At 43.8% G+C, this 20,800-nt stretch overlaps 1 protein-coding gene across 2 annotated transcripts in view; it reads left to right on the top strand.

The window, feature by feature from the left end:
• sppl3 (signal peptide peptidase 3) overlaps positions 1-20,800 on the top strand; it is a 62,464-nt gene that overhangs the window by 12,584 nt on the left and 29,080 nt on the right. Inside the window, exons 2-3 of one of the 2 annotated variants that reach the window (XM_084324483.1) lie at positions 16,665-16,742; positions 20,426-20,514. In XM_084324483.1, coding sequence (XP_084180609.1) covers positions 16,665-16,742; positions 20,426-20,514 — 167 coding nt within the window. Of the gene's footprint in view, positions 1-16,664; positions 16,743-20,425; positions 20,530-20,800 lie in introns of both variants that reach the window. The other variant, XM_084324482.1, reaches the window with a different exon arrangement.

Below are 20,800 nucleotides of genomic sequence, written 5' to 3'. Positions count from 1 at the left end.
ATTGTGAAAGTGTGCTCCAAAATAATTGGAGTAAAACAGAGAGACCTATGTTCTCTCTCGACGGACCAGGTGGTCAAGAAGGGGACGAGCATCACTAATCAACCTCTCCACGCTCTGTCTCAGCGGTTTTCGGTGTTGCCTTCTGGCCGCCGTTATGACGTCCCACCAAGTAGGACCAACCGTTACGCCAAATATTTTGTCCCCTCGGCTATCAGACTTTTAAACACAAACGGTAGCCATTTTAAGCAGCCTTTTACACTTAGTTGTCTGTTTTTTTACTTTTACTGGATTGTGTATTGCATGGAATGGTGTTGTTGCCATGCTGTCATTGAGATGTTTTTGTTTTGTTGTTTTTGTTACTCGTGAAGCTACAATATGAATTGCCCCACGCGCGATCAATAAAGTTGTCTGAATCTGAAAACTCTGACTCCAGTGCCTATACCCTAGGCTTTGTTACCCATACTGCATGAACTTTGAACTCTGTTGCTTATACTGCAATTTATACCTACCTACTGCTTACTGTATTCATAGTCATAATGGTCATAACTACCTACCTCTTACTATAGTCTACCCATATAACTCTGTGTGATAGTGGGTACAATAGTGCTGTATATACCGTAACCGTATACATTTATATTTACTGCATATATATATCCGTCTTAATATACCTGCATATAATACTTCTATATACCTACAAATACACCTGCATATAACTCAGGGCTTGACATTAACTTTTTGAGCCACTTGTCCTTCGGATATATCTGTGTTCGGATATTCAGATATTTTACTTGTCCGAAAGCTAATCTTACTTGTCCGAAACGTACTTGTGAAAATAAAGGCCTATTAAAAAATAAATAAAACCAACGAGATTTGGACAATTATTATGATTTAATAACTAGTGTGTGTGTGGGGTGTATATACTAATCAGTCCTCCAGCTCATCTTCCTCATCTGCCCTCTCTAAATCATGTTGTTTCTTTACTTTTGTCGTCTATAGTTGTTATTGCCATAAAAAACACCAAATGATTAGGAAATAAATAATTAATTTTAACAATATGCACATTAGATCAACAGGTAACAACCAAAACAATAACAATATTGAAACTCCTTTCTTATATTATTGTCAGAGTAATACTGTGTGTGTGTGAGAGAGCGAGCATCAAATCTCAGTCTCAGGCCCCGTTTAGACGAGCGTTTTGTGAACAGAAACCGCAAAAGTCATCTTGCGGTTTCACTTTTAATTTTACGTTTAGACGAGCGTTTTGGGGTGAAATTCTCCGTGCAGACGACGCTGTAACGACGGAGACCCGCTGTCACACGATTGGCTCATATGTCACATGACGTGCTGTGAAGACCCGCCCTACTCTGCCTCTGATTCGCAGACTGTGGATGGGGAATGTGATTGCACCAAAGCAGAGTCACTCACAGACAGTGGGTCCACTCACGACTCACGCCGCGGGACAGATTCTTGTGTATTTAACCCTTTCACTGCCACACGACAGCCGGTTGTGTGATAGTAAAGGGGTAACCTTCTGTCGTGTGGCAGTGAAAGGGTTAAAAGTACTGCCAATGTAGCCTTCAGGTGATCTCCGTTGATATAAGTCAGACATACTTGCTTTGTTTACGTCTCGGCTACTGGCGCATACCTGCTACCTGTGACGTAAGCAGTACGCGCGACCAGAGCCGTGACAACCATTTCGTCATCGTTTTATCAGATTTATACGTTTTAACAGTTTAGACGAGAGCCCAAAGCTTTTGCGTTTCTAGGAATTCCACCCTGGAAGGTAGTCTCACTTTTTTGCGGTTTCACCCCGTAAAAAGGCCGTTTCCGTATAAACGAAAGGCACATCTGTAAAAATATTTTTGCGGATTCACCTGCTAGCGTTTCCGTCTAAACGGGGCCTCAGTTGCCTCAGTCTTTGTTTCTGTAGAGAAGAGAAAATAAATGTTGTTAAAAGGCTCCCAGGTGGAAAGATTTCACAATCATTATCATATAAAAAAAGAAATATTGTTAATGATGTCTTGTAGATTCGTATGCATTGTTGTGGAAATTAGAATTAGAAATTAGAAGAGACTAGGGCGGCTAGGTGGTGTAGTGGGCAAGGCACTCGCCACCAGTGTGGAGACGCTAGGATTCGCGTGTTCGAATCCAGCTCTCCACATTGTTTTCAGTTTAGCTGGTCGTCCGCAGTAATACACATTGGCCGTATTACGGGGAGGGAAAACTGAAGGGTGGGGATCGAACGTTGTGAACAAGCGACTCCTACAAGTCAGTTGGTGCGCCTGCGCAGTAGAATCAGGAAGTGTCGGGGGCAGCGTGAGCCTCCCACGCGTTACTCCTCGACACTGAGAGATCGAGCTGCGCAGGTGAAAAGATGCGACTGCTGTTACCTCAAGTACCGGAGGGGACTTGTGCTATGTATGACTTAGTCCACATTGCAGCCGGCTTGTGGGAGGCAAGAAACAGCGTTCGTGACAGGGGAGGGTTGAATTGGATGATATACGAAATTGGGATGGGAGAAAATATAGAAAAATGGGAGAAAAAGTGGATAAAAAAAAAAGAAATTAGAAGAGACTATGAGCTGTAGTAATTCAGGTCGAGTTGTAAAAATGAACATATATTTATTTTCTGTGATCACAGAAAAGTCCTCTGTTACAAATCAGAGACAAGCGTCTGACCAGGAGATGAGAGCGAGCCTTCGTCAGACGTACAATTAAATACATCATTGAACATGACATGACGTACTAAGATGACAAAACAGGTAAACATAGATTTAACATGGAAGAGAAAATAAAACAGAAGATAGGTCTAGGCTCTAGGGGTTTGTCGTCCCTGACCTACTGTAGTCGGCATGTTTCAACAAATGTACAATACATGCTTGTGTGATTTTATGTGTGCCATTATTACTGTCGATGTAAATGATTGTGGAATATTTGTATAATGTGGCTGTATGTGTACACTGTATGTGTATGTCACCGAATTTCCGCAAGGGGATTAATAAAGTTCATCCTTATCCTATACTATATCTATCTGTACATAATATATCAGTGATGTGCAAGGATATCTGGTTAGCCGGTTAATCAGTCGCTTTAAATTAACCAGATATTCTTAACTGTTCAATTGTTAATTCACGTTTTTTATATATTAATTTCAATATAGCAAAAACAAGCTAATACAGTGATTTCACTTGATTTGAATGGATTTCACATTTTCAAGGGCCCCTTAACCCTTTCACTACCACACTACAGACGGTTAACCTTTCACTACCACACTACAGAAGGTTAACCTTTCACTACCACACTACAGACGGTTAACCTTTCACTACCACACTACAGACGGTTAACCTTTCACTACCACACTACAGAAGGTTAACCCTTTCACTACCACACTACAGACGGTTAACCTTTCACTACCACCCTACAGAAGGTTAACCCTTTCACTACCACACTACAGACGGTTAACCTTTCACTACCACACTAGACGGTTAACCTTTCACTACCACACTACAGAAGGTTAACCTTTCACTACCACACTACAGACGGTTAACCGTCTGTAGTGTGGTAGTGAAAGGGTTAACCTTCTGTGTTTTGTGTTGGCTAAGGTGTACTGTCCACTCCCCTTCTAGGCGCTGACTTTCTCTGCGCCAACAGTCTCTTGGTAGACGTGGGGAATCGCCGGCTCGTCAACGCTGAGCCGTTCGGCTCCTTGTCATGTGAGCACAGTGACACAGCCACAATGAAACTGTCCAGTGCCGTCTCGACTGCTGATGATTTCTCCTGCCTCCTGTTGGAGTTCTCGGACATCACAACACCCACCTTCTCGTCCGCTGCCACTAAGCATGGAGTCGTGCATTACATCTCCACGGAAGGCCCACCAGTACATTACATCTCCACGGAAGGCCCACCAGTACATTACATCTCCACGGAAGGCCCACCAGTACATTACATCTCCACGGAAGGCCCACCAGTACATTACATCTCCACGGAAGGCCCACCAGTACATTACATCTCCACGGAAGGCCCACCAGTACATTACATCTCCACGGAAGGCCCGCCAGTACATTACATCTCCACGGAAGGCCCACCAGTACATTACATCTCCACGGAAGGCCCACCAGTACATTACATCTCCACGGAAGGCCCACCAGTACATGCTAGGGCTCTTCGTCTCGACCCACACAAGCTCACCATCGCTACGAAAGAGTTTGCCTCCATGGAGGCACTGGGCATCATTCGTCATTGCGACAGTCCTTGGGCCTCGCCTCTCCATCTGGTTCCAAAGGCTAACGGCGGCTGGCGTCCGTGTGGCGCCTTAACACTTTCAGTGCCAGCAGGGGGCGCACGATTTGAGTGCCAGCGCTCTATTCAATGAGAGGGCGAGCACATTTGCGAACGCATAAACTATATCTTAAATTATGGCTATGTGTCTAATACGCCTGTCGCTTATCAATGACTTGTTTGCAGTCAACATTGTCGAAACGGATTGTTTTTTCATCGGTACATTTCCGTTTTATACCATTTTGAAAAACGCTCGTTTTTTTTAAATTTCAGAAGAGATTCCACAGGAATCACCCTTTACTGGAATACACAAAAAACGTTGTCATTTTTCGGCCTATTTATGAATCGTTTACAAATAAACGCTAGATTATCGATAGTATATGTGTACTTATGCACGCTAGAGAAGCGGGCTGAAAAATCGATTATCTATTTCCTGATCAACACATACACATATAGGGCCCACGTTGATATATCTGTGAAAAAAGCTCTGATTACCCCAAGACTGGTAAAATAAATTCCTTACCTCAGACGGGCGCGGAAATCCCACAGGGGACACGTCCCCCCCCCCATCCTGAGAAATATATCATATGTCCCCCCCAATATATCACTGTAAACATAACTATGTAATTCAATAGAATAAATTATACACAATGAAAGCACTTGTGCTGATTATAGACACTTAATAGTGAGTTTTTAAGTTTTCAAAGATTGCGACCACCCCCGCATTTCATTCACAATGGTTTGATCAACTGCCTCCCGAGTCCCACCCACAGCACGCAGTCAGTGTGGTGCATGAGATGCAGGTAGGCTGAGTGCTGTGTATATCACCGTGACCAGTCTGTCATTTGTCGCAGACCTTTCCAGTAAGTTGTTGGGTATGTTGGGTCCCCCATTTTCAATTCATCATAACATATGACATACATGACATACAGAGACAGTACTGCTATACATTTATGACATACCAGATTTGCAAATACAGTACTGCTTGTGATACAAAAAGAGTCTAGAAAAGAGTATATACATTTGACGTAGAAACTGTACACTGTACATCAACCAGTGTTTGACTAGCTAGCTACCTGGTAGATCGAAGCCCATTATAGAATAATAGAAGATAATATGATAGAAGCCCATCTCCTACTGTAAATATCCTGCACACTGTGTGTGTGTCTAGCCAGCCAGTCAGGTAGAACATGGCAGAAAAAATACCGACATCAGAGCCTTTTTCAGTACACCAAAACGCAAAGTAATAACCCTAGTAGCCTAATATCTCAAAGACTTAGGCCCCGTTTAGACGGAAACGCTAGCAGGTGAATCTGCAAAAATATTTTTGCGGATGTGCCTTTCGTTTATACGGAAACGGCCTTTTTACGGGGTGAAACCGCAAAAAAGTGAGACTACCTTCCAGGGTGGAATTCCTAGAAACGCAAAAGCTTTGCGATCTCGTCTAAACTATCAAAACGTATAAATCTGTTAAAACGATGACGAAAGGGTTGTCACGGCTGTGGTCGCGCGTACTGCTTACGTCACAGGTAGCAGGTATGCGCCAGTAGCCGAGACGTAAACAAAGCAAGTATGTCTGACTTATATCAACGGAGATCACCTGAAGGCTACATTGGCAGTACTTTTAACCCTTTCACTGCCACACGAGTCACACGACAGAAGGTTACCCCTTTACTATCACACAACCGGCTGTCGTGTGGCAGTGAAAGGGTTAAATACACAAGAATCTGTCCCGCGGCGTGAGTGGAGCCACTGTCTGTGAGTGACTCTGCTTTGGTGCAATCACATTCCCCATCCACAGTCTGCGAATCAGAGGCAGAGTAGGGCGGGTCTTCACAGCACGTCATGTGACATATGCGCCAATCGTGTGACAGCGGGTCTCCGTCGTTACAGCGTCGTCTGCACGGAGAATTCCACTCCAAAACGCTCGTCTAAACGTAAAATTAAAAGTGAAACCGCAAGATGACTTTTGCGGTTTCTGTTCACAAAACGCTCGTCTAAACGGGGCCTTAGACTACAGAGGTTGAAAAATGTTCATACGAAAGAGGTGAAATGCTCAAATAATTTGATAATGATGTCATTAGGCAGAGCAGGCAAGAAATGGTAGACATACACTGACGGCAGAGCTGGGGACATACAGTAGGCAGGAACAGACTGGCAGAGACAGGGAGTCTCGTATGTTTTTTTTTGGGCAACATTATGACATGTTCTATATTTCTTTGACTTGTAAAATATGGACATATTTTTATTTAATTTATTTAACCTTTATTTACCCAGGCAAGCAATTAAGAATAAATTCTTAACATTTATTTGAACATAATTGGACAATGCCATGGATTGTTGTCACTCTCAAACTTAAGCTGGTGACAAACCACGATTTGTTTAAACGGTCAACATAACATATCAAAGTGCTTGACTTAAACTTAAAAGTCTCACCATACAAAATAACTCTGTTCCTACATATTACACGTAGGCTATGTGTTACAGCACTACTTTTGGTGTCCCCCCCCCAGGAATTGCTCTTGAGAAAATGTAATGTAATTGTCCCCCCCAAAGTTCCTGACCTCAGATCAGATGTTCTCCAAAAAGATTATTCCAATTCCTGATCGCCATTCCAAATATCGATCGCGTTTATTGATCCAACGCTGGGTGCTCGAAACACATATTCCACGCTGTTCTGAGGGACCACAAATACTGCAATCGGCTCGGATTACATGCCTGACAAGTAAAATGTGGATTCCGGATTTTCTTTTCCCCATGCATTTTCATTCAGTCCAATCCAAAGGGTGCATTACCATCCGGGAGATGATAGGGGGTGGTATTTTCCCTGTTCGAGCTCAGAGGGAGTCCCAGTGGTAACGTGAGGCTAGATTGATGAAACATTTATGGAAATCGCTAATAAAACAAATAACGATTAATAACGAGATTTCTCGTCCTTGGCACTGAACGGTTGGCATGAAATAATGACGCCACTACACCTGATCGTAGGGCTGGGCGATATGGAAAAAAATCATATCGCGATAACGATATGATAATTTTATTTTATTTCTCGATATCGATAATTATCGAATTGTTATAAGTATACATTTTTATTTTATTTTTTTTAACAACAGATGTATGTTTATTTTGCAGCAATTCTTTGTCATTGCCGCCATCTTTAGTGTTACATCCCCTCACACTCCAGTTCTCAGGCTGCAGCTGGTTTGAAAGCGAAAGTAAACAGACTTCTCTGCTGGCTGTGGCTCCAGAGGAGTTGAACAGTTCTGGCTCTGCTAGTTTATTTTCGATCTTTTGGCGCTTTTTTGGTGGACAAACCACCGCACCGTGACTCACGACTGGAGACTAGCTCTGCTAGCACACATAGCCTACTGTGTACAGACGGTTTCAAAATGTATTTTAAATTAGAAAGCAAACAAAATAAATGGACAAGAGAAAAATAAATCTGAATTTGGTCAGTATTGTCATTTGGACAAGCAAAGCCATTACTTTAAGTTGCAGGCAAGAAAGACAAGTCTGTCCACTGTCTCTGGTTTTAAAACTGCCCTGTTGCAGGTAATTTTTTTTTTTATTATAAAAAAAAAAACGATTTTTCGATTTTTTTTTATTTCGATATTCGATATCGATTATTAAAATATATCGCGATATTTATCGTTATCGTTATATCGCCCAGCCCTACCTGATCGTTACCCTGTTCCACACATACAAGATTTTTTAGCCCATCTAGCTGGCGAGTCTGTTTTTTCGAAGGTGGATCTGGTGCGAGGATACCACCAGGTGCCGGTTAGCCCTCAGGACATCCCCAAGACGGCAGTTATAACCCCATTTGGACTGTTTGCATACTGTTTGTTATTGGACGCCATGCTGCGCAACCTGTCTTTTGTGTTTGTCTACCTAGACCAGTGGTTCTCAACCTTTTTACACCAAGTACCACCTGAGAATGTAACTGGCTCTTCAGCTATGCACAGTTCACGCAGGAGGCAAATGTATTCCTAATAACATTATTTATTGTTAACTTTTGTCAGACACAGCCACAATGTACAAAGGGGTAGCACTAGAACTAGCAAACTCTTCCACACAATTCTCATACAATGCAAGGGGCATTGAGAACATAATAACTAACATTCTCACATAGCAAGTGAGAAAACAACTGTATTTCAGCAAATGTACTTAATTAAAACATACTCTCTCACACATACACACTCGCACACAGTGAGAACATTAATAACAGAATAATAACCATCATTAGCACACAGCAAATGAGAACATTATGAACAAAATAACTGTACAGTATTTCCATCCTCTCACACACTCGCACTCGCAGCATGTTGTTGTCCATTGACAACTCTCATAAGCATGGCCAGACTGGGGAAATAATTCAGGAATTTAGGAATTCTTTTGTTACAAAGACTTAATTTCCTGCATTCTGGTGCAGGAATTTTAGAATTTTTACCCTTTAAAGGCCAACCTTCACGTTGTATTTTTGTTCAATAAACAATGTGGACTAGGCCAACGGTGACTTTCATGAAGAAGGAAAAAAAAGTATTGAAATTGACCCAGTTTTAGCGTTTTTATCAAACATTTTGTCTGCCCAACACAATCACCACGCACGTGGATATTTTAATCAATGGTTCATAACGTGCGTGTGTAATCGAAATGATCTTGTCACAACAGGTGCAGGGCACCAGGGGGCTCACCAGGGGGCGCTGAGAGTCACACACAGCTAGTGGCAGGCACTGCAGGCAGAGAGCCTTGCTACCATAGATATATGCTTGCTACTACTAGCCGAATGAAAATGTATCTGTTTCACCTAACACTATTGCTCCGTGATTATAGCCATCCATCTCTAAAGCTAACCACTATTTGTAAAAGCCATATCCACGTTACCATATTTGTAATAATGTAAATCATTGTGTCGTTGTACACATATTGTGTTTATAACGTTAGTAGCTAACATAGCTTAGCTTGGTAGCTATTGTGCTAACAACATATCCCGACATCCGGCTCGCTGGCCGGCATGAACGGCCGACCCAAAATGGTTCTCTCCTCTCTGTACACCCCGTCCCCACGGGTACCCTGCCAGGGGGCCCATGGACGCGACAACGGCGGCAGCCGTAGGGTGCTTGAGCCCGTAAAGGCTAGTGGTACACGATAGCTATGAGCTAACTAACGCTACAGGCTCAAACACCCTACGGCCACCGCTGTTGTCGCGTCCACAAGCTCCTCCGCAGGACACCCGCGAGGACGGGGGCACACAAAGAGGAGAGAACCACCCGCAGGGACGGCGGAGCTGTAGTGGTCCCAACTGTAGCAGGGACGGCGGAGCTATAGGCTAACTGTGATGCACCGAGTGGGCCACCATTGATCTAGTACTATGACCCGGACGGGCAAGGCATATGTTTCCTGAAGTGACGTCACGGCCGTGCTAGCGTCTGATAAGCTTTTAGATTCGGCTCATTAATATGCACCTGTAGTGACGTCGGCGTTTGATAAGCTTTTTTGATTCGCGCGTGCATGTTATTCGTGCGTGGACCTTTTTAACTCTTTCGAAGTGGCATTTCCGGTGTCAAATGGAAATAAATAAATAATGAAATTATATACCAATGATGTAAACTACCCATAATTGATCAGTAGGGTTTAACCTGGATGTTGGGCTTTAACTCATTGGACGCCAGAGGTCGCTGTGTACCGTGTGGTAAGAATGCCAGTGTTTGTGATGGGCATCACAAATTATTGTAAAAAAACACAAAAAGGTAAATATCTTCAATATATCAAATCCAAAATGGATTTTTCTAGGGGATTATTACAGCCTAGCATAATGTCAATGATTAGCAACAACACTGATTTAGATGGATTGAAAAAAATACTCACTCTTACCATTAGGGAACTAAATTGTCCTCTTCAAAAACACCATAAAAATATATATATGCTGAAATTTCTTTCCACTTTTTCTTTCATAAATCTTTTATTAAACTTCAGTCCATGATCATAACCACCACATAGTCAATACATTTTTTAATTGTAACCCTTTAACACTTTGAATGCCCATCACGAGATAGCTCGTATTATCAGCTCGCCCCCTCAATGCCCATCACGAGAATTCTCGTGATTTTTTTTATATTAGCGATCTGAATTCATATTTCATCAACTGAGTCTACCGTTGGTAAATCAGCCCCACCAGGCGCTCAGATGTGAAAAAAGCACCCCCTATCGTCTCCCAGATGGTAATGCACCCTTTTGGATTGGACTCAATGAAAATGGATGAGAAAAAAAAACTCCGGAATCCACATTTTACTTCTCACGCATGTAACCGGAGCCGATCAGATTCATTGTGGACCCTCAGCACAGCGTGTAATATGTGTTTTACAGTATACGCGTTGGATCAATAAAATGATCGATTTTTGGCATGGCGATCAGGAATTGGAATAATCCATTTGGATACCATCTGATCTCGGAGGAATCTATTTTACCAGTCTTAGGATAATCAGACCTGTTTTCACGGAGATATAAGCTTTTCCCCTATATGTCATATGGCTGTTTGACTGTGCGAGCGATCAGGAACTAAGAGAATCGATTTTCAGCTTGCGGCACCAGCGTGCATACGTACACATATACTATCGATAATCTAGTGTTTATTTGAAAACGATTCATAAATGGGCTGAAAAATTACAACGTTCTAGAATATTACAGTACAGGGCGTTTATCACGGATTCTTTTTTTCCCCCTTGAAAACGAGGGCTTTTCAAAATGCTATCAAACAGAAATGAACCGATAAAAAAACAATCCGCTTCGACAATGTTGACTGGAAAATGAGTCATTGATAAGCGATGGGCAGATTAGACGCATAGCCATAATTTAAAACATAGATTAGGCGATATTAATGCTAACATTGAAGTGGATGGTGGGCATTCAAGCACTAAATATGCGCCCCCTGCTGGGCACTGAAAGTGTTAAATGCCAGTTTGTGTGATGGCATCACAAATTATTGTTAAAAAAAACACGCAAAGTGAAATATTTTCAATATATCAAATGCAAAGTTGATTTTTCTGGGGGGGGGGGGGGGGGGGGATTATTACAGGCCAGCATGTGTCAATGATTAGCAACAACACGGATTTTGATGGATTTTTAGTTTTTTGTAATGTCAGATTTAACAACTCTTTTCAGAAAAGTGGAAGTATTAAATGTATCTGACATTACAAAAAAAATACAAAAATCTAAAGATAAATATGGTTATGATCAGGGCTGAAGTTTAATAAAAGATTTATGACTGTTTAGATTGCATTACTCTCTGTCACAGTGATCTCCTGGTTGTTCTCCCCACTTAGGTTATCTAACTATCGCGCTGCCGCAACTAGAAACACTAAGTTCAGTGGCCTGACTGCAAAAAAATAGATATATAATTTTTTTCTTTTTAAGTACCACCAGCAGGGGGCCCAAGTTCCACCGGTTGAGAACCACTGACCTAGACGATATCATGGTAGCCAGCACGTCCAAGGCAGAACACCTAACGCACCTCTGTCTCCTCTTCAGTCGCCTCAGAGAGCATGGATTAATCATCAACCCAGCAAAGTGTCGGTTTCGACTGCCTGCCATGGATTTCCTTGGCCACCACATCACTGCTGCTGGGGTGGTCCCGTTGCCAGTAAAGGTGGAAGCGGTGCTGCAGCTCCCACGCCCTACCACTGTTAGGGCCTTGCAGGCGTTCCTGGGGATGGTGAATTTCTACCATCGGTTCATCCCCCAGGCTGCCCACCTAATGCGCCCCCTATATGGGGCTCTCAAGGGCAAGACTCCCAAGCATGCCATTGCCTGGTCCGATGACATGTCAAAGGCTTTCTCGGATACCAAGGAGGCCCTCGCGAGCGAAACAATGCTGACGCACCCCGTGCCTGAGGTTCCCGTGGCGTTGACGACTGATGCCTCGGATTATGCCGTCGGAGCCGTTTACGAGCAGTTGGTCAATGGCATTTGGCAACCCCTGGCGTTCTTCAGCCGACAACTCTATTCCAGCGAACAGAAGTACAGCACATTTGACCGTGAGCTCCTCGCCCTATACTTGACAGTCAGGCACTTCTGTTTCCTGCTGGAGGCTCGCCCTTTCACAGTTTTTGTAGACTACAAACTATTGATTTTTGCTATGGCGAAGGTATCAGAACCGTGGTCTGCCAGGCAACATCGCCATCTGGCTTTCATCTCTGAGTTCACCACTGACATCCGGCATGTGGCTTAGAAGGACAACCCCGTGGCCTCTCTCCTGCCACCATCGGTGCTGTCCACCTCGGCATTGATTACGCCCATATAGCTGCGGATCAGGTTTCAGACCCAGACATCCAGGCATGCAGGACGGTGGTTACTGGCCTCCGGTTGGCGGACGTCCCCTTCATTGATGATGGCACGACGCTGCTATGTGATGTATCTATGGCCCAGCCACGCCCAGTGGTTCCACATGCATGGAGACGACAAGTTTTCGAGGCCGTCCATGGCCTCTCGCACCCGGGCAGAAAACCATCACAGCGCCTAATGGCGGCAATATTCGTCTGGCCCAGGATGAAGGTTGACATTGGGGGTTGGGTCAGGATGACATTGGGGGTTGGGTCAGGACCTTCATGGCATGCCAACGTGTGACGGTCCATCGGCATGTTAAGGCCCCATTGGAGCAGCTCACAGTCCCTGAGAGGCGTTTTGACCACATCAACGTGGATCTGGTGGGACCCCTTCCTCCCTCCAGGGGGTACACACCGTCTGACGATGGTAGACAGGACCACCCGTTGGCCGGAGGCTGTCCCACTCACTGCAACTACTACAGCTGACGTGGCCAGCGCATTCATTGGTACCTGGGTCGCCCGGTTCGCTGTTCCCTCTGATCTTTCCTCTGATCGAGGGGCCCAGTTCACTTCCGCGTTATGGACTTCCATTACCCAGCAATTGGATTGTCTCCCTCCACCGCACTACGGCCTATCATCCACAGGCCAACAGCCTGTGTGAACGCTTTCACCGGTCGATGAAAGTTGCTCTTAAGGCCAATCTCCGGGGCAGCTGGGTCGACAGACTTCCTTGGGTGATGCTGGGACTCCGTACTGCACCTAAGGAGGACCTTGGCTTCTTTCATCTTCGGCTGACCTGGTATACGGCCAACCCCTCCGTGTCCTGGGGGATTTTCTTCCCTGTGCTACGGCCTCCTGGTCAGCACTGGAACAGCGGGGTGCTCTGCTGGACAAGGCCAAGTCTTTCTTGCCCATCCCTACCTCAAGCCACGGTGTTCTGAATGTGCGTGTCCCGCCTGATCTGCAAGCAGCGGGGTATGTGTTTATCCGCTGCGACGCCCATCGAGGCCCCTTACAGCCACCCTACGATGGTCCTTACCGGGTTGTGAAGGCAGGCGATAAAACCTGGTGGGGAGTGAAGAACGGATCTTGGTGGATCGCCTGAAGCCTGCTCACCTGGATTTGGACTGCCCCATTGAGTTGGCCCAACCGCCCGCCGCGGTCGCCCCCCTGGTAGGGCAATCCCGACGCCGACCCTAGCTCCAGCAAACCCCCGGACCTGCCGTCCGAGGCCTGTTAAGTGTCAGCCTACTGCTTTACCACTGCCTCGGTCTCCTGTGCCTGCCCAGGGTTTTGGGTGGGTCATCGGAGCCCCTGGCCGTTTTTTGGGGCCAGTTCTTGTGAATTCTGGGGACGTGTGTAGTGGCTACTGGGTCATAATTCACAGCGTTCTAGCCTACTGTTGCGTTTATTACATCTCCTGTGACTCTTAGCGGGGGATGACGTAGTTTAAGAAGAGACGAGTGAAAGTGAATGGAAGCGTTGTTAGTGGGACAGTAGAGTGTGTAATAAATAGTTTTGCATCGGAACACGACTCAAGTCTGCGCTATTATTACCGCACTCCTACAGTTTGCTATTAAGACACAGGTGCGTTTTGTGATGGTGGCATCGTCTACACAGCTCTTCATGTAAAGTGAATCCGTCAATGTCCTCATCCTCAAATCAAAAGCTGCTCAGAAGCTCCTCTGGACAGACTTGTTAAAACAGTCTTGTATCTGCTGCTCAGAAGCTCCCCAGGACAGACTTGGCTGCTTGCAGCGTTGTGGAGACCTGTGGTATGGCTGCTTGCAGTGTTGTGGAGACCTGTGGCATGGCTGCTTGCAGTGTTGTGGAGACCTGTGGAATGGCTGCTTGCAGCGTTGTGGAGACCTGTGGAATGGCTGCTTGCAGTGTTGTGGAGACCTGTGGAATGGCTGCTTGCAGCTTTGGGGCCATCATGTCAAACTTATTGCAGAACGGATTACGTCTGTTCAAGATGCCTTTAACACCTACATTTAGTAATTTAGCTGACTTTTATCCAAAGCGACTTACAAGTTCTGTACGACAAGTCATCAGGAAGGGCAGAACTCTTACAGCTGAGTAACAATGTTCATCAAGTGTTGAGTGCTACAGTGTAGGTTTGTATGTCGGCCTCAAGCCAAGTGTTCCTTTATTAATCCCCTTGTCATAGTAGCATGGGGAGGGTAGGTACAGCCAGAAGAGGTAATAATAGCAGTAATAATCATGATCATAGAACATAGTGATAGAACATAGTGATAACGATAATAGTAGTGGAATGGCAGGATTCAATCAGTAATAAGTGATGATGGTATACTTTTTTTTTTTTTGTACCTTTATTTAACCAGGCAAATCAATTAAGAACAAATTCCAAACATTTCCGACATACAATATGTTATTAGACAACAAGCAATATAGCAGTGAGAGGGGCACCATGACAGACGGGTTGTGGATGTTACTGGGTTGAGAAACGGTTGCAGGAATCGGTGAGAATGTTCATCAGAGAGTGCTTGAATGTTGACTATAGGCATAAAGGTGACCAGTTTGAGAGATCTCTGTAGGTTGTTCCAGTCCCTGGCAGCAGCAGCCCTGAATGACATTTGTGAGAGCAGTCAGTGTATGTTTTCAGAATCTTTAGAAGAATGTGTTGAGCAGAGCGAGTGTTGTAAGTTGCCGATGTAATTTGCAACAGGTGACATAGGTAAGGGGGGGGGGGGGACAACCCAAGGAGGGTTTTGTAAATTAGTGTGAACCAGTGCATATCGCGACGGGTGTGCAGGGATGGTCAGTTGACGGAGGAGTAAAGGGTGCAGTGGCGAGTGTTGAAAGGGGCAATGGTGGCAAACCGAATAGCAGAGTGGTAGAGGACATCAAGTTTGTGGAGTGAAGTCTTGCATGCAGATCTGTAGACTGTCACCATGATGGTCCATAACGTAGTAACACATTGCACCAGAGTCTGTGCAGTCTTTAGTGTTAAGAGTCGGACAGTCCTTCTCGGTTCTCTAGTTCCCCAGCCGTGGGCTCTCCAGCTCTTGGCAGCAGTCCACGCCCACGGTTGTGGAGCCTGATGGCTCCTGCCTGTCGCCCTGAAACCACTCCAGACCCCTGACCTTCCGGTACCTCTACTTAGTAGGGCTGAGCCCGAACGTTCGGACCTTCGTTCGTTACGTTGGCATTCGAATTCTAAATCAACATTTGAATCTTTTTTTATGCGTCTATTCATTCTGTTTAAACCAATGGGTCACAGTTGCAGATAAAGATTAGGCTACACTAATATAGTATTAAAACTGATGAGTTATATTCATTAAAGAAAGTTGATTTAATAAAAAAAAATACTAATTTAATCACTTTATTCAAATTGAGGATTTAGTTTGAGGATATTTATTATTATTTTAATAAAATAATTTTTTTAATTAAAAACGAAGGTTCGAACGTGCGTTTGAAAAACCTTGACGAAGTTCGAAGCCCAAAAACAGGCTTCGGGGACAGCTCTACTACTTACTTAGCCATGCTGACTTTCAGGTCCCCCTGTATGGTCCTCTCCTCCCTGTGAAAGCCCTATTCTTTGCAGTGACGATTGCCTCCATGTCCCGTGTTGCCAAATTGGTTTGATGTTTAGCAGCACAATATTGGCTCAAAATCTATGTATAAAAGGGCTACAATTCCTACATGGTTCACCTGATACGCATGTAAACACCCTCAGATTAAAGCTGAGGTTTAGCTTAGCACAAATGAATGGAAGTGGATACGGACCAGCTAGCCTAGCTGTTGGCCGAAAACGCCTCTCCCGGAGCTTTAAGATGGGCTAGTCCGTATCCGCTTCCATTCATTTGTGCTAAGCTAGGCTAGCTTGCAGCTGTATTAGCTTTCTACTGAACGCACAGAGACGACATTTGTATATCTATCTTCTTGTCTGACTCTGGAGCAGAGGTTTCCTGTAATGTACATGTTCCTTTTTAAACCGTGTTCTCTGGAAGGAACTGGTGAAATGATGAAGAATATTTGTTCCAACACTAATACTCTGGCTCTCTCTCTCTCTCTGTCTCTGTTTCCGTCTCTCTCTCTACAGGGCCTACTCCCTGGTGGATTCCAGCCAGGTGTCTACTTTCCTCATCTCTATCCTGCTCATCGTCTATGGCAGCTTCAGGTAGCTAACGCCCACCTCTCCAAACAAACCCTACGCCTTTATTTAGTTTGATGGCCTTCTGAACTAGGCCAACATTCAGTTGGACCGATTGATCAGAGCATCCCTTGTAGTTAGGGTTGTAGATTTGGTTGTTGTAGTCATCAGGCTGTAGTTGTGGTTATTTTAGTCAGGTTGTAGTTTTGGGTAGGGCTGCAAGATTAATCGGGAAAAAATCACGATCTCGATTCATAGACCTATGTAGCCGCTTTCGTGACTGTGATGCACGCCAACAGGGTTTGGACGAGTGAATCCACAGTCACTTGCTAGTCCATAGCTAACCAACCTAGATTTATCCTGACGAACTGGTCCTACCCGAACCGTTGGTTATGCAAGTATCGCAGAGAAATTTCAAAGGTACTCACGGTTGCACGAGGGTTTTGGACAGATAATCGCAATGGTTTGAAAGCTCGGCGTTGCTAATAAACATTTAAAAAAGAATTATAAACTGGTCAACACTGCTCAAAACTGCTTTATTTCCGTATTTGGCTGACTGGTGCGCCTGCGCTGTGATCACGATTCTGACTTGAGTTATGTTATATGTTACAAGAGACTTAAGTTTATATGTTATGTTTAAGTCAAGCACTTTGATATATGTTATGTTGTCTGTTTAAGAAAGAGTGCAATAAATTATTTTATTGAAAAAATAAGAATCGTGTGACAGGGCTGTACAGTGCGAGATATATGTTGCACGTGCTACAGCAACATCGGATTTACTTCAGTAGCACTGGTGCGATAGGCATTCGGTTCATATCGATACTCTTATTTTGAAAATCCTGTGGCAACTCATTTCCGCCCAAGCGCAGCTCCAGCCATAATATCTATGGCTCCGGCAGCTAGCAACGTTCGGTTCATATCGATACTCTATTTTGAAAATCCCGTGCAGGGCTGTACGTTAACTTTTTTTGCACATAGCACTGGTGCTACAGAGGTTGATAGTATAAAACGTGTTATATTTGTAACAGTCACAAATGTGCCTATTGTATTTGTGTTATTTAGTTGCAGTGCCATGTTTGGCTGTCATTTTCATGCTGACAAGTTGACGTCACACAGCCAGACACGTTACGTGTAAGGAATTATGGGATTTGGTGTTGGGTGTATGGACTCTACTAGGGGTGGGAATCACAAGTTTCATCACGATACGATATAGATTCTTTAGACAACGATACGATATTTGCCGATATCTGCCATGATAGGTGCCTGCAATCGATGAGATGATATTATAAGCCCATTTAACACAATCGGTAACATTTAGATCAACTCACAAAAGGTAACGAAAATATAATTTGAAAAAGATTTATTGAGCTCTTCCAGACATTTAAATGAAAAACAATCTATTGTTTTTAATACAAATAGACCTCCTGTTGGGCGGCTAAGTGGCGCAGTTGGCAAGGCGCTCGCCACTAATGCAGGAGATGCTGGGTTCGAGCCCAGCTCTCGGCATTGCTACCAGCTTGGCTGGTCGTTCATACTAATACAATTGGCAGTATTAGGGGGTGAGAAGCTGGTGGGTGGGGATCGGACGTAGTGGACAGCGACTCCTACAGGTCGGTTGGTGCGCCTGCGCAGCAGAATCGGGAAGCAACAGGGGCGGCGTGTCCCTCCCACGCAGACCCTCGCCGCTGAGAGATCACGCTGTGCAGGTGAAAAGATGCAATGGCTGCCTCCTCGTGTACCGGAGGGGACACGTGATGTAAGGCTTTGTCCACATTGCAGCCGGCCTGTGGGAGGCATGGCCTAACAGCGTTCGAGACAGGGGAGGGTAGAATTGGACGATACGAAATTGGGATGGGAGAAAAAATAGAAAAAATGGGAGAAAAAGTTGATTAAAAAAAATAGACCTCCTGTTCACTATAAAGTGCCACGTTTTGATATATTGAGCTTTAAACTTTATGTACCGTAAATTTCTTTGGAACTCACAACACGCAACCTAAAACCCCTTCCTCTCCCAAACCGTTCCTGCAATTGTTTTATGTTGCATGATGATCATGAATACATTTATTATGTATTGTATTTTTTATGTTTAAATATCAACATGATCTGTCCACCCTCAGTACATTTACTATCAATATAATATACTTGTCTGACTTCATCTGATCTTTTCAAACACACACACACACAGAAGGGAGAATGCCTGCTCCCCTCCTTCCCAGTCCCCACTCTGCTGTTCTCTCTGGCTCTGATCAAGGTTAGCTTGTTGTTAGCTTACGCTAACGTAACGTTAATTTTGGACTTTAACACGACGTGGTCATAAATGAATGGCGAGGATTGCAAAGCATGTTAGATGCATTTGACCCGTTGCGGAATGAAACAGCAGGGATTTGTTTTGGGTCGCGAAATAGGCACACTAGCCTTGTCTTATCGTGATGAAACTTGTGATTCCCACCCCTAGTAGAGTCCATACACCCAACACCAAATCCCATAATTCCTTACACGTAACCTGTCTGGCTGTGTGACATCAACTTGTCAGCATGAAAATGACAGCCAAACATGGCACTGCAACTAAATAACACAAATACAATAGGCACATTTGTGACTGTTACAAATAACACGTTTTATACTTGTGCTACAAGATTTTGGCCTGTGCTACAAAACTATCAACCTCTGTAGCACCGTTAACGTACAGCCCTGTGTGAGAGAATTGTGATCTCAATTCAAAAATCATGATTCACATTTTAGCAAGAATCATGCAGCTCTAGTTTTGGGTTAGGTTGTAGTTTTGGTTATAGTAGTAGTCAGGCTTTAGTTTTGGTTATTGTAGTAGTCAGGTTGTAGTAGACTGGGCTGTATATTTGGTTGTAGTAGTTAGGTTGTGGTTGTAGTAGTTTGGTTGTAGTAGTCGGGTTGTAGTTTTGGTTGTAGTAGTCAGGTTGTAGTTTTGGTTGTTGTAGTTAGGTTGTGGTTGTAGTAGTTGGGTTGTAGTTTTGGTTGTATCTTCAGGTTGTAGTTTTGGTTGTAGTAGTTGGGTTGTAGTTTTGGTTGTAGTAGTCGGGTTGTAGTTTTGGTTGTAGTAGTCGGGTTGTAGTTTTGGTTGTTGTAGTTTTGGTTGTAGTAGTTAGGTTGTAGTTTTGGTTGTAATAGTCTGGTTGTAGTTTTGGTTATAGTAGTTAGGTTGTAGTTTTGGTTGTAGTAGTCGGGTTGTAGTAGTTAGGTTGTAGTAGTCGGGTTGTAGTTTTGGTTATAGTAGTTAGGTTGTAGTTTTGGTTGTAGTAGTTAGGTTGTAGTTTTGGTTGTAGTGGTCAGGTTGTAGTTTTGGTTGTAGTGGTCAGGTTGTAGTTTTGGTTGTATCGTCAGGTTGTAGTTTTGGTTGTATCGTCAGGTTGTAGTTTTGGTTGTAGTGGTCAGGTTGTAGTTTTGGTTGTAGTAGTTAGGTTGTAGTTTTGGTTGTAGTAGTTAGGTTGTAGTTTTGGTTGTAGTTGTCGGGTTGTAGTTTTGGTTGTAGTGGTCAGGTTGTAGTTTTGGTTGTAGTAGTCAGGTTGTAGTTTTGGTTGTAGTTTTGGTTGTAGTTTTGGTTGTAATAGTCAGGTTGGAACTTTGGTTCCCGATTTAGACCCTTTATGATCAAATCAGAAAGTCATTCCTTGTCTGGGTGTAGGAGTATGTGGGCAGGTTGTTGCTATGGTGACCGTCTCCACCCTCTCCCCCAGGTCACTGAACATGGACTGTGAGAACCAGGAGAAGGATAAAGACGGAAACCCCATTAATCCTGGATTCAATGGCAACAATGCAAACAACAGTCAGTATGATTTCTGTATGATAAAATTATTACTCTTTTTACTATTTCTTTTATCCTTTAACACCAACACAAACAACACCAACACAAACAACATTCAACAAATAATTATCTTATAACTATTATTACTGTTACTATGATTACTATTAATATGCACGTTACTATGACTAGGCTACCATTACTATGATTAATTAATACTATTATTACTGTTTCTATGATTAGTGTTACTATAATTACTATTATTGTTACTATGATTACTATTACTATGATTACTATTAATGATGTTATG

Source organism: Notolepis coatsorum, assembly GCF_963971535.1.
Source record: "Notolepis coatsorum genome assembly, chromosome: 11".
NCBI lineage: Eukaryota > Metazoa > Chordata > Actinopteri > Aulopiformes > Paralepididae > Notolepis > Notolepis coatsorum.
The sequence above is the reverse complement of the archived record's forward strand: the minus strand, read 5'-3'. Positions and strand labels throughout refer to the sequence as shown.